General features: G+C 38.7%; 2 protein-coding genes across 2 annotated transcripts in view; both read right to left on the reverse strand.

Moving 5' to 3' along the window:
- cables2b (Cdk5 and Abl enzyme substrate 2b) overlaps window positions 1-8,924 on the reverse strand; it is a 40,659-nt gene extending 31,735 nt beyond the window's left edge. The window contains exon 1 of the mRNA XM_044210090.1: window positions 7,879-8,924. Within this exon, the coding sequence (XP_044066025.1) occupies window positions 7,879-8,486 (608 nt within the window). The 5' untranslated portion in view covers window positions 8,487-8,924. The remainder of the gene's footprint in view (window positions 1-7,878) is intronic.
- Window positions 8,925-12,889: 3,965 nt separating this feature from the next.
- Window positions 12,890-13,623, reverse strand: part of ccm2l (CCM2 like scaffold protein) — a 10,126-nt gene continuing 9,392 nt past the window's right edge. Inside the window, 1 exon segment of the mRNA XM_044210089.1 lies at window positions 12,890-13,160. Coding sequence (XP_044066024.1) covers window positions 13,031-13,160 — 130 coding nt within the window. The 3' untranslated portion in view covers window positions 12,890-13,030.

Below are 13,623 nucleotides of genomic sequence, written 5' to 3' on the forward strand. Positions count from 1 at the left end.
AAGCAGCTCACTGCTCCAACTAACATTCAGTACATTTTGGTGAGTGTGTGTGTGTGTGTGTGTTTGTGTGTGTGTGTGTGTGTGTGAATGTGTGAGTGTGTGAGAGAGAGAGAGAAAGAGAGAGTGAGACAGGGGATGGAGCTGCAAAAAAATTCAATGGCAAAATCAAGACAAATGTATCTGTTTGTACGTGTTATTGCTATTTCAGTAGACAACATATCCTCCTCGTCCTAATCAGACAGGTAGGCCTCAGGTACTGTAGCAGTGCTTACAGTCACAGTAGCAATTTGATTGCCTCATGATGGTCTAAATGAGGAACCCTCAGTATTCAGACATTTTGTTTTAGCATGAAAGGGTTGGGAATTTTTAATATGAATACAAAATGTCAGCGGCTTTAGTCACTTAGATTATTAGTATCAACCTTCAACATATATCAGCTCAACCCGTGTGTGAGGAAGAGAGATAAAGAAAAGTAAAAAGAAAAGAAGTAATAGAATCCTAAGACAGAAACGAGAAAAGGGAGTGTGGAAGAAAGCAAAGAGAGGCAGACAGATGAAAAAAAAGGAAAGAAAGGCTGATTAACAACCAGATCAAGTTTTAACAACCAAACTCTAAAACTCTGTTTACGCCGCTGGGAGAAAATAAAGGAGAGGCACCATGAGAAAACATTTGCACATAAAGAACACAGAGAGCGAAACACTTTACAGATAAACTAGCTACAACCTTTTATTTCCAAGGAATATGGGCACTTTATGCTTTTATTACAGACAGTAGAGTGATGACAAGACTCGAACCATGGATGTGTGGTCAGCGCCTTAAAAATAAGCTACTGGGGTGTCCCAAATAAAGTGAAAAAATGAAAATCCAAACCAACTATCCTGCGATTTGTCCTGCTTTTGTGAAGCTTGTGATGACCTGTTTCTACTTAAACAGACGCTGAAAAGTTCTTTCATCTGGGTGGTCATTTTTGAGGCAGTACTTGTGGTTGTATAGGCATTTTTATTATCGAAGCACTGTTAAAAATGTTGTTGACGAAACATCAGCAAGTAGAATAAAGTCTACACTGCATATCAGTCATTTTAAAGTGCACCTTCTTCTTTTTCAGGTTTTATTATACTTATTTGCTGACTAATGTTTGTCTCAGATGTGCTCGCCTCCCTGCAGGTTTGAGTGCACAAGCTACACATTTAAAAGTTTGGGGTTAGTAGTATCAGATATGAGTTTAAACAACAGTTCTGTAAAGATTGAAGCGTTGTGTTTATTGGCAGGTAAGACGCTGGAGTCTAAACTGGTGTTAAACCAGAAACAAACCTCATTAGTTAGTGTGGAGTCTTACGCCACCGACTCCATGAGGTCATTCAGGAAACACCTGACTCCTCCAGGAGGAAGTTCAGCCAAACTGAGCTGACTGAGTGTCCTCAGCTGGCTGACAGGTAGGTCAGCAGAGTGTTAGTGTTTGCCCCATTAATCCTGCACAGTTGACACAGGTTGATTACAGAGGACGCGACCTACTGTCTTAATTGGAGTATATTTAAGGTAGCATTTAAACCTGAATCAGCAGATAGAAAATTAAGATCCGTAGACATGAGGGCAAGGCTGAGCATGAAGAACTGTTTTCCAATATATAATAAATTACTTACTAACTATAACAAGACGTCTGATTTTGAGAGAAACTCAGTCAGTTACTGAAATGTGATGTAAACTGGTAGGTGTTAGTAAAAATGAATGATGTGATTATTAAGGACAGGATTAAAATCATGGAGATGTTTTGCTTATTATCACAGCACCTGTCTGTGTGAACGGAGCTCAGTTTCTCATGTGGTGGTTATTTACTGAGAAGCTCAGTCATGCTGACTCACACTTGTCCTTCCTCTTTTTTTTCCCCTTTTCCGGTTTATCAGCCATTTACTCATCTTACATTTAACTTCCTCTTGGCAATCAAAGAAGCTTAGTGGGTCTTAGATGAACATTGATGAAGAAAACCTGAAACTTATTACAAATAAGCAAATTAGCACAGACAATCTTCTGGGCCCGATGTTGTCAAGAGAAATGCCAAATCCTAATTTAAACCAGGAACAAACCTCATTAGTTAGCGTGGAGTCTTCGACAGTCTATGTCACCGACTCCATGAGGTCATTCAGGGAACACCTGACTCCTCAAGGAGGACGTTCAGCCAAACTGAGCTGACTGTCCTCACCTGGCTGACAGAGTTTTAGCAGAGTTTTAGTGTTTCCCTCTGGCACAGCAACTGACCAATCACAGATCAACTTTACACTGATACAAACAACCTTCAGTGTGTCCTCATTTTTCATTAAGACACTAGTCATTCACATTATCACCAAAACTACAGAATATTTTACTTTATTTATTTTATGAAAGTGTGTTACTTGTTATGATGTTGACAACGGTGGTTTTTGTGTCAGGCGAGGTGGCCCACTTCTGCTATAAAGGACCGTGGGAAACTCTGAAGTACATTAACATTAGTAAAGTCAACCTCTGCATGAGAAAAAACCCCCCAAAAAACTACTGTAATTAATGCTACAATCAATGCTATCAATGCTAATGATCAGGGCATGTGGGACCAGGGAGTTTGGGGCCCCAATACAGATATCACATTGGGCCCCACCACCCCAGGCCACGCCAACCCTGCGCAACTGCTGTACCCACACCTCCAGAACCCAATCGACACATTCAAAGCTTTAAATAACCGCACCTTTGCAGGCTTAATACTTAAAGCACATTATTTACTGACAGTGAGCTGTGAAAATATAACACTGTGCACACATGCATGCAACATTCTGCATACAGTGGAATTCACTATTTGCTGCCAGACTGATACCCTCTATAAGAAATGTGTGCGTAATTTTACTGGTAAAATTCTTGAATGGAAAATTCTCTTAACATTAATGAATAATGCCAACTAAGCATAATGCATATTTCCATCGCTTTAATTTCATAAATTCAACAATATAATCATGCTATTTTCAACAAGTGTATTAAGAGCATAATGCAGTAACTTTAACAGAACAAATAGGAGCAGATGAAAATGAGGCTTCATACTAAAATATGACCATTTATATTTATCAAACAGAGGGAAGGCCCCTGTCACTATTTGAGGAAATACGGTATTTTAACATTGGCTGTCACTTTAATGGAGACTGAGTCCCTCAATGCCTCAAAATGTCAGCATCCAAAACAGACTACAGGCTGTTTTGTGTCATATAATGATCATCATGTGGGAAAATAATAACAGCATTTGAATTCTTATTATTGAAAAGGATCTTTTTTCTTTTTTCACAAGACTTTCGTGCAGTTTTAAGTTTTGACTTTTGCACCGAACTGGACTAAACAAAAAGGCAAGTTAAGTTCTTTATTTGTCATATGCACAACAATTAGGCTACAGTGAAACAGTCGTTGGCAGTTAACTTTTTGTTCTCAGGCTCCCTCCAACAACGCTCATGTAAAATGAGAAAAAGAGAATCTAAGACAAAGATATAAACAGTGCAGAAGACAAAATATAGGAGTAAAATATAATGTTTGCATATCGGCTTTTGCATTCGTGTTGTGGCTTTTGTATTTGTGTTTTCTGTTAATGTGCTTGTGTTTATCGAATTTGCACAGCGTTTGGGTAGTGCAGACACGTCTCAGCCACCGTAGTTTGAGGCTGTTGTAGTTTGTAGCCAAACTCATAAATGTTTAATGCTCAGTTTAGGAGAAACCTCTCACTGTCCCAAATTCTAAAAACAGACACAGTACAACAGCAAAAAAACATCCTGCATGCCTCCTGAACTGTGAATTCTCTCGTTTCTTTTTCTAGCACTTCTCTCACACGTGAAACCATTACATAATAGCAGCCCCGGAACCGATGCTAATTTTGCTTGTGCAGAAGTCAAACGTCTCTTTGGACAAAGTCAAGGCGAGAAATCAAAACCAACCATGGCCAACTGCAATTACAAGTTCAAGTACAAGAGCGTCAGTTAAACAAATAAACTATTGATATGTGCCAGTGTGTGTGTGTGTCTGTGTGTATGTGTGTGTGTTCATGAGCAGGCTAATGAAGCAGTTGGCTGGCTGGGTAGCTGGCTGGCAGGACTTCACACAGTGAGCCTTGTTACAGACAGAGAGGTTAAACAGAGCGTGACTGATGATCGCATCGGACGACTGGCAACTTCATTACACCAGGAAGTGTGTAGGTGAGTCTGCTTTTAAATTTAGCCGCTTCAGTGCCAGCGAGCAGTCAGCACAGGAAACTCAAAAACATTTTGAGTTCAAAATTGCCAAAATCACTTTCACTATTTAACCAGCTGGCTAGATCTTTAGCAGGAATCAGATGAGAGAGAACTGGGTTCTTGCAGCAGCAAATAGTGCTACTGCCCAAACGTAAAAAGTATTTCAACATCAATAAATAATTACTGCAATAACCTAGAGACATCATTAAAGTAACCAGCTGCCTTAATTATGAGAAACATTAGCCCTAATACCATGTTCATGATACGTGGAAGTCAACATATTTACGAGTTTCTAATCTGCAAATACAGTTTACATCAACACCCAGGATGTAATCACATGTGGAGACCAACCAATTAATCTGCAAGCCAATATTATTGGCCTATATTAGCTTATCACAAACATATTGGTATGTGCATATATGTCTGCCAATAAGAGACAAGAAACTGCATTTCAGAAATATGTTTGCAGGAATTAAAAAAACAATGTCGGCATTCTGTAAAATGTCCCGCTCGCTTTAGAGCTGAAATAATTTGTTGATTAATCAAAAAAAAAAATCGACAGAAAATGAATCGGCAACTATTTTGATAAATCGATTAATGTTGACATTTGCTGGTTCCAGCTTCTCAAATGTGAGGATTTGCTGCCTAGCTTTGTCATATAGTAAACTGAAGATCGTTTGGTTTTGGACTGATGCCCGTACAAAACATGACATTTGAAGGCGTCAACTTTTAACATCCAATTATAAAAAGGGCATTTTCACTCATTTCTGACATTTTATAGGAAAAAAATTATTGATCGTTTAATCCAGAAAATAGTCGGCAGATTAAATCGATAATAAAAATAATCATTAGTCGCAGTCCTAATTTTGTTTAATATCGTAAAAGACAAAGAAAAGCAGCAACTTCTTAAATTCAACTTTGATAAGCTCGAACCAGTATATTTTGAGCATTTTTGGGTTGGTTGGACAAAGCAAAACAGTTTAAATATGTCAACTTGGACATTTTTAACTTCATTGAAACATTTTATGAACCAAGCAGTCCATCAATTCATTAAAAAAAGAAAAGAATTGCTGATCGATGAAAAGCAGCCCTTTGCAAATGAACACATTTTTTAAACCCCACATTGCTCGTCTACTTGTCACAAACCAACAGTGTAAATTGCACTCCTTATTAGTAACAGTGATAACCGTCCTGGCATGAAATACAATGAAATACTGTACGTGCAGCATCACAGTAAATAAACAAAATCAAGTCACACAGCAGGAGCTGTAGATGACGGTTGGTGGCTGGTGCAGCAGTCTGACTGATGCGCTGTTATCCGCTGCTAATTTCCCAGCCTGTTGTTAGAGGTAAATAGGTTAAGCCGTGTTTATCGCTGCGGGGCTAACATTCTCTGGGTTTGATACGCTGCCAACGTGGTGACGGAGCTGATCCATCCATCAGCACTCACACAAGCGTAAGCATGCCTGAATCACTGCCAGATGAGTAAGCACACGCACACAAACTCTGTCGCTCCCTTGCTTATAAAACCACATTCACATAGTTAATAATTAGAAACTCATCTCTTATTCTCTTCGCGCTGCATCTTTCTGTTCTCATCCAGCCCATTTCTGTCTCCCTCTCTCAGCAGAGAAAATCCAAACTAATCCACAGTTACAGTAGTAAACACCCAAATGAAAATGATTGCCACTGTGCCACAGAAAACAGCTTGACTTCACGTTATCTGCCTGTGGTTTGTAACCGTCCCCAGTTTCACATCCCCTCTAAAAAAGGGCACCAGCTACAACTTTTAAAAACTAGTTTCCTATTAGACGACGACCAAGCTCAAAGTTATTGACAAGGCTGGCTGAGATAAACATATGACTGGATTTCTTGCATTATATGTGATATATCTTTTAAATTTTTATTAGAGATACCAAAAAATCTTCAAGTTCAAGAAGTGGAGTGTCGTTGCATTCAAACTCTCTACCTGCAGATACTGCTCAGTCTAACTTCCTGATGCTATTTTGATGTAATAAGATATGTATCAGTATTAACAACGTGCATGTACAATCAGTATAACCTGAAATGACCATGGTACATAGGCATTGTTTTTTTTTTTTTTTAAGTATTAGTACAGATACCAAAACAATACTTTAATATCTTATTTTGGTGAAAATAAACATTATCCTGCAAAACCTATTACAACAAAATATGCTATAAAGTTCTCAAATACATTAGTATGCAATCGTGTCTTATTACAGACACAGAAGGACTTTGCATAAAGAAAATGCACTTACATATACAGTAAATAATATGATTAAAATAATACAAATCAGAAAATATGTGATCGAAAACTAAGTAAAGCAGATTAAAAGAATCTGACCAAGCATTTAGTGGCAACTGACCAGTTGGTTGATTGGCCAATTGTTTCAGCAGTACTGCCAAATATTTAAAGTCAACAGAAAACAAATCACCACAAACTTTAAATAAATGACTTAAAGGATTACAAAACACCAAATATTCTCTGGTTCCAGTTTCTCAAATGTGAGGACTTGCTACTTTTTTCTGTTCTGTTTTTTCTGTTTCATTATGAACTGATTATCTTTGGGTTTTGGACTGTTGGTCGGACACGACAAGCGTCTGAAGACGTCACCTTGGGAGACGAGATTTTCTTGTTTTCTGACATTTTATAGACTATATGAGATTGAGCCAAAAAAAAAAAATAAAGAAAAGAATTGTTTGTTGGACTTTGTCTAAATTAAATACAAAATAAAATGAACAAAAATCAGGATTTAAATGTGACAACATCTGATCAGAATAAGTAAACAAAAGAATCTGACCAGGTACTCAGTGCCAACAGTTTTCTATACCCAAAGCCACGGACACGTCTTAGTCTTGATGTATGGGTTTCACAGCTCCTCTCTACGTTTGTGAGGACAGCAGCAGGGGACATGAGCAAAAGCCAACATAGTCATCTGACATTTTCTTATAGGTAAGAGGTAAAGGTGGTGCTGAACTTCTAATAATCCACACCACCACCTCCCAAAGTCAACTGGCATTAGTCATGTGAGATGTTGCTCTGAGGGGCCCTCACCTGAGCACGCAAGACATGACATGACATGACATGACTTTAGGTACATTGACATACCTGAAGTAAATATTCACCTCCAGACAGGCAGGAAAAGGTAACAATGGATACAGAGAAACGTTGCATCACGACCAGTGACACACTTTAATTTCTCTCAAATCTAGGGAAGGGACTTTTATATACTTATCCTTAATGCCACTGGAACCACTCCCCAAACTCTAATGGGAACCAAGGACTTACAGCATCAAATCCAGTGTTAAACCACGCTCAGCTTGTGAATAAGAGTGTGGATACTCTGTTAAACTGGACCAGACAGTCCAGCTACCTGCGGACAAGTTCAGTGTCTGAGCCGATTACAACAATCCTCCCTCAAACTTTCAGGTAACGTTGAGACATTCAAGCTAACGGCGTTGTTTCAAGGTGAGGCAAGTTTATGCAGCACCATTCAGACAAAGGGCAATTAAAGTGCTTCAAGGGGGAAGACCAGGCACAAAAATGCAACTTCAGCCGTGTAACTGGCAGCAACGACACGCCTGCTCACCCGATTAAAGAACAAAAACATAGCTGCGTGTCTCTCACCTTTGTCGCGGTTCTGAGGACACCGAGTTACAGCTCTGAACCGACAGCAGTGTGGAAGACTTCCGCGGTCCAAGCGGCGACGGTAGCAGGCTGGCGTTGGACGGCGACGGGGACGGCGAGAGCAGGTTACTGTTCCCCTGCGAGGGGAACGAGCCTCTGCGGCACTCCAGCAGCACCTCCGCGCTCCCCACGTCGTTGAACGCCGTCTCCGACGGCAGGACGAGGATAGGCGGTATGTTGAGGAGTCCTGTCCTCGGTGCCAAGGAGGGATTTACGTTCCCGCAGCTCACGGACAAACTGGAGAATGTCCCGTAGCTGTTATTACCCAGCTCCGGGCACAACTCGGCCGCTGCCGCCGCCGCCGCAGAGCCGGAGTCGACTCCCTCCAAGTCGGTCTCTGTGTGGTGGCGGCTTCCTACATTCTCGGCTGAATTACTCTGAACTGGCCGTCCATCCAGGGAGATGTTACTGAGAAACAAAAGAGCGGCTTGTCTCCGGCGAGAGTTCTCCCGGTTCCTACTACTGTGCGTTTTTTTGCCGCTTACTGCGGCCGTTATCGCAGCGCTGTGCTGGCCGCAAGCAGCAGCAGCAGCAGCCGCCGCCGCCATGGTCTCTGTCCCACTGACGAAGTCAACCGCCGGATCGGCTCGACACTTGCGGCTGTCAAATCTCTTTTAAGCGGCGAGAGACCGCTTTATGCCCTTCTCAGTTCTCATTGGTCCAGACAGGAATACGTAATGACGTGTGAAGCCAGAGCCTTCGGGGAGTCTGTTGGCCACGTTGTAAACTACAGACTGTTACAAAAATGTAAATATAGTGACCATAAATGGTATAATGTACTATCGCAAATATTTGTAACAGTTTTTAATAAAAAAATGTTTTAAATAATAAATGAAGAAACACTTCTTTAACCCTGTTCACCCCTTTTCTCGTTGTGCTCTTCTTTTTCCTAAAGCAATAAAAACTTTTTAAAAAGTAGATTTTTTTTAATTACTATTACTACATTCCTTTTTTCTCTATAGGCTATTTGCACTGTATTAGCATGTGTAGTAGCAGCAGCAGATTCTTATAATATACAATAATACTGTCAAAAGTATTTTTCACACAGGGAAACCAGGAAGTGGATTTTTTTACCACTTAGTATCAGAGAGTGTAGTACTTTTAAATAGAATTTGGAAAATTCTCATTCTGATGAAATGGTTGATTTTAATTATGGTTTAGATTTGTGGCTGTTATGGCGGCCAGTTGAGAACTAGTGTCTGTTTTTATTTGGTTTGTAATAATCACGTCTTATCATGTTTGCATCGAGGTGCACTCTCTTAATTCACTGTCTGTAACTCTCTGTTGTTGTTAAAGCTTTAACTGTGTGAACCTGGGACGGCCGATAAAAAAATAGCTTTTAATCACATCTGGAGAAATGAATGTACTGTGTTTTGTCCCTGTTAAATAAACAATAATATAAATGAATAAATTAAATAACTGTCCTATTATTATGCAACAAAATGCACAATGTGGTTCCAAGCTGGATATTATGTTTTAATTTTATCCATTTCCTTCTCTTTCCTTTTTTGTTTCTTTTATTATTTTATAGTTTTATATATGTATAAATATAATATTACGTGGCGTTACTTTTCTGTTAAAGTTTTCTGCAGTGTCTGTTTAAATCCTCTGCACATCTCTGGAGTATCAGGGCTGCTGAGGCATTAGCTGAGCTGTCACCGCAGCGGCTTTGATTGGCTGTTGGCACTTTGTTATGAAACCTCAGTGGATTTTCTCTGCAGTGATCCCTGCAGTGACACAAACACTGGGCTGAGTGGCACCTGGCCGGCTCAGCAGGACGACCACATTGCGTAGTATGACTGTTAGCCTGCTAATATAACCTGTAGGACACACCACACTGTAATCCCTGCAGGCTGGAGTTTGTTATCGTACACTCACCCCCTGATCCCCTACATCTGCAGAGCAACAAATGAACTACAAATGACCTTCCTGCTCAGCTGGAACAACAGCCGGACGGAAATCCAAAAGTGACATCATTTAATTCAGTTTGATCTCACTGGAAATACATTTTTCATCTGCATGATGTCAGGTCATGTTATAGATTATAATGCATGTTTTTTTTTTGTCATTACAAAAACCTCCACAGTTGAGATTGTAATAAATGAAAAATGTTGCTGCACTGACATACAGCATATGCGTCAATTTGTTAAACATTGATCTTGGGTGTGGTCAGGTGTGTGTTGTGCTGTAAAGTGCCGTACTGCACAGGGTGTAAAAAAACAACACCAGTGAGCAGCACAAACCAGACTATTGGCCTGCGTGTAATTACACTCTAAACTGCTATTTCATTTCTTCTACCTGTGTGTGTAATATATACCAAGACAAAAAAAATTACATTACGATGCATTTTAAACATAAACATAAACTTTGATTGTTAACCAACAACAGTATATACTGTATCTAATATAAAATATCATTAATATAATATTGAATTAAAAATGCATTATATATGAGATATTTCCAAAACATAAACCAATAATCAAACACATTTTCTTTAGTGTAAAATACATTTGTACAGTAATAGGTATTTCAGCTAAAATAAAACATAGATATGAGTCAAGTATTTCAAAAACTAAGAATTATGAGTAAAATAAGGTTTTTAAATAAATGTTACAATATATAAATATTAACTAAACTTTAACATGGATGTTTAAAAATGATGCATTGCATATTACATATAGTGTATAAATAAACCATAACAAATGTTATGGGTTTGATAGAGTTTGTTAAACTGTATAACTTATAACAATAGTTATACTTGACCCAGGACTGTGAACAGTGTATCCATGATGACGTAAGGCTGCATAAGACAGAGGAAGGGATTGTGTGTGTGTGTGTGTGTGTGTGTGTGATGATATCATGGTAAATGCTGCCACATGGATGATTGCAGAGGTTACAAAGCTGTAATCCGATGATGAGGACTGAGTTTATACCATGTGCCTGCTGCCCCTGACACACACATATACGCACACACGCGCACACACATACGCACGCACACGCGCACATACACACGCTCTGACCTAGGGGTTTATCTCCTGTCCTGATAACACAACTGAACATTATCTCATAGCATTTACTGGTATCATTTTGACTGTTATGAACTCTAGTCATGACCTTTGACCTTTAGAAACAGTACAAGGAGAAGCTACTATATTGCTGTTTGCCCACAATGAGCCCAAACATGGTCTCTTCCTCCAACAGAAAAGAAAGCTTGTCATTATTTTCCAGGGTTGCTGAAAAGCTTTAGTCACAACATATTTAGCATCTTGATTGTGTGGGATACGTATTGTAAATCTGTTTCATAATCCTGGTGACAGATGTGATTTCAAGTAGCAAAACCTAGTTCACTTGCAAGTTCGATCTCTCTCTGCCTCCCTCAGTCTCTCCATGCATGTAGTCTATCCTATTTAAATAACCGTGTCTTTATTTTTAGTATTTCATTTGTTTGCTGTGCCTGTATATCCAGGGCAAGAGATGAAAAACAGCCTTTTTGCTACGTCTGATACATTTACAGTAATGTGTATCACTGCTGGTGAAAATAAAGTTACTCTGTTCGTGATCAAATAAATGCACACAGCGTCTATTACATAATGAGAGCGAGGGGGCTAACACGACTCGGGTGAAACCCATGGGTGTACTGACTTTCTCTCTCTCTGATGTTCAGTGAGGCTGGCAGAGGAGAGGCGGGGGGGGGCAGTGCACCATGGGAAGGTCATGATGCTGCCGCCAGGATAACGGGTCAATGCAGCATTGGGAAAGAGAGAGAGAGAGAGAGAGAGATTTGGGATTTTCTATTTATAGTTCTCATCATTACCATTACATTCAATTGTTAAATGACTGTATGTCTCATCTTATCTTACTTTCTTTGATTCTTTTTTTATTAATTTATTTGCAACAACTATGTGGAACATCTATCTATCTATCAAGTTATCAAATTACTATCTATTCATCAAATTAAAGCTATTATTCTAATTGAAACCATTCATTAAAACTATCATTTTTGCCTAATAACTGGGCCTTTAGCTCAGTAGCAGGGATAAATCAGCCCTTTATCCTCAGTTGCCTCCATGTGGTGGCCGTTAGGTATTACAATCCCTACAGAAAATAACATCATATAGCAGCTTTGTAAATTATTTAAATGCCTTAACTTTATGCAGATTTAGTGATATATACTTAATTCAAAATGGATTCAAAAATGGATGGCATTTATTTTTTTCCATCTACCACTTAATGATGATGCATGATTTAAAATGTATGTGTGTATGTGTTTTTATGGTTTTTATGGTTTTTCTTACAAATTAATTAAAGGTAGGAAATGAAATACAGCGAGTAATTTACATTCTCAGACTCTTTATTCAGTACTGTTGAAGCTCCACTAGTGATTACGCTTTAGAAACTGAAGTACCGTAATAACATACTGCTCATTCTGAAAATGTCTTGTTTTTCTTTTTATAGCTTTTAAAAAGAAGAGATATTCAGATTGATATTTCATTTATTTCTGATCATTTTGGCTGACACAAGTCGACATATAAGCTCTAATCATGATCTTTGGATCAGGAAGACAAAACTGTGCCGCCCCTTCTGAAAATGTCTGGTTTTCCTGTTTTTGTGTTTTATAACGATGAGATGATCAGATCGAGATTTCATTGATTTCGGTCTTAAATAATCAGTGGAGTTTTCATTTTCATCTTAGCAGCAATGATTTGGAAATTAAGATAACATTTGCATTGTTTAATCCTAGTTTTAATTTCGCTGTGCATTAACTGTAGGATTCACTGAATAATAAACTACATTTGTATTTAATAAGTTAAATTGAATTAAGACAGCTTTGGTTTTTAATAGAATAACTTTCTTACTATTTTTTTATTTCACTCACTTGTTGGTTTTATTTGTTGTCTTGCTGTTCTTTAGCAGGAATTGCATTTTAAAACATCAGCATTAAAAAGGCTGCTGCTGTCAGAGAATTTATATTTACAGTTTATTTTTCTAGCAATGGACGCGCTGCTCTTGCTGAGGTGGGCAGATTAAAAGTTCAAAAACTGCCTGAATTCAACGAGGAATCAAACTCTCTCTATTTCCCTTCATCCCTCCATCACAGGTAGTAGTCCTCCTCCTCGATGTCTCCGTGTGTGTCCTGGAAGCCGAGCGCCTGGATGTCGTGGGTGATGTCAGTAATGCGCCGGTTGAATTCCTGAGATCCTGAGGCAGAGCAGAGGTCGTACCTGCTGGGAAAAAAACACAGATGATCTAAATGCTGCTTCAGCTCTCTGACTTCCTGCTTATTCAAATGTCCAGGTGAGAATGAATGTGGTTTTACATGAAATTCATACCTATTTTTGCAAAAGAAATGAAATGTATTTTTGTGTGTACTAAAACATTACATTTAAACATAAGCTGAACCAAAATACTGAACCAAAAGCTTTGTTTTTAATTGATGAACACAATAATGTCACATTACCGACTGGGTAAAGAAAAACACTGCATGCTGACAGTCACAGGGAACAAATATTGAAATTATTCTTATGATTTAATCAACGTTTTAAAAGATTTTTTATTCTTGATTTAAAATTCATAAATAAAAATTTGCGGAAAAATGTCATGCAGTTTTTTTGCTTTTCAAATATGAATGCAGCATAATGTCCTTGAACAACAGGTTGGTGCTCTTCAGTTTTATTAAAAATCAAC

This window comes from Siniperca chuatsi, linkage group LG10 (assembly GCF_020085105.1).
Source record: "Siniperca chuatsi isolate FFG_IHB_CAS linkage group LG10, ASM2008510v1, whole genome shotgun sequence".
Taxonomy (NCBI): Eukaryota; Metazoa; Chordata; class Actinopteri; order Centrarchiformes; family Sinipercidae; genus Siniperca; species Siniperca chuatsi.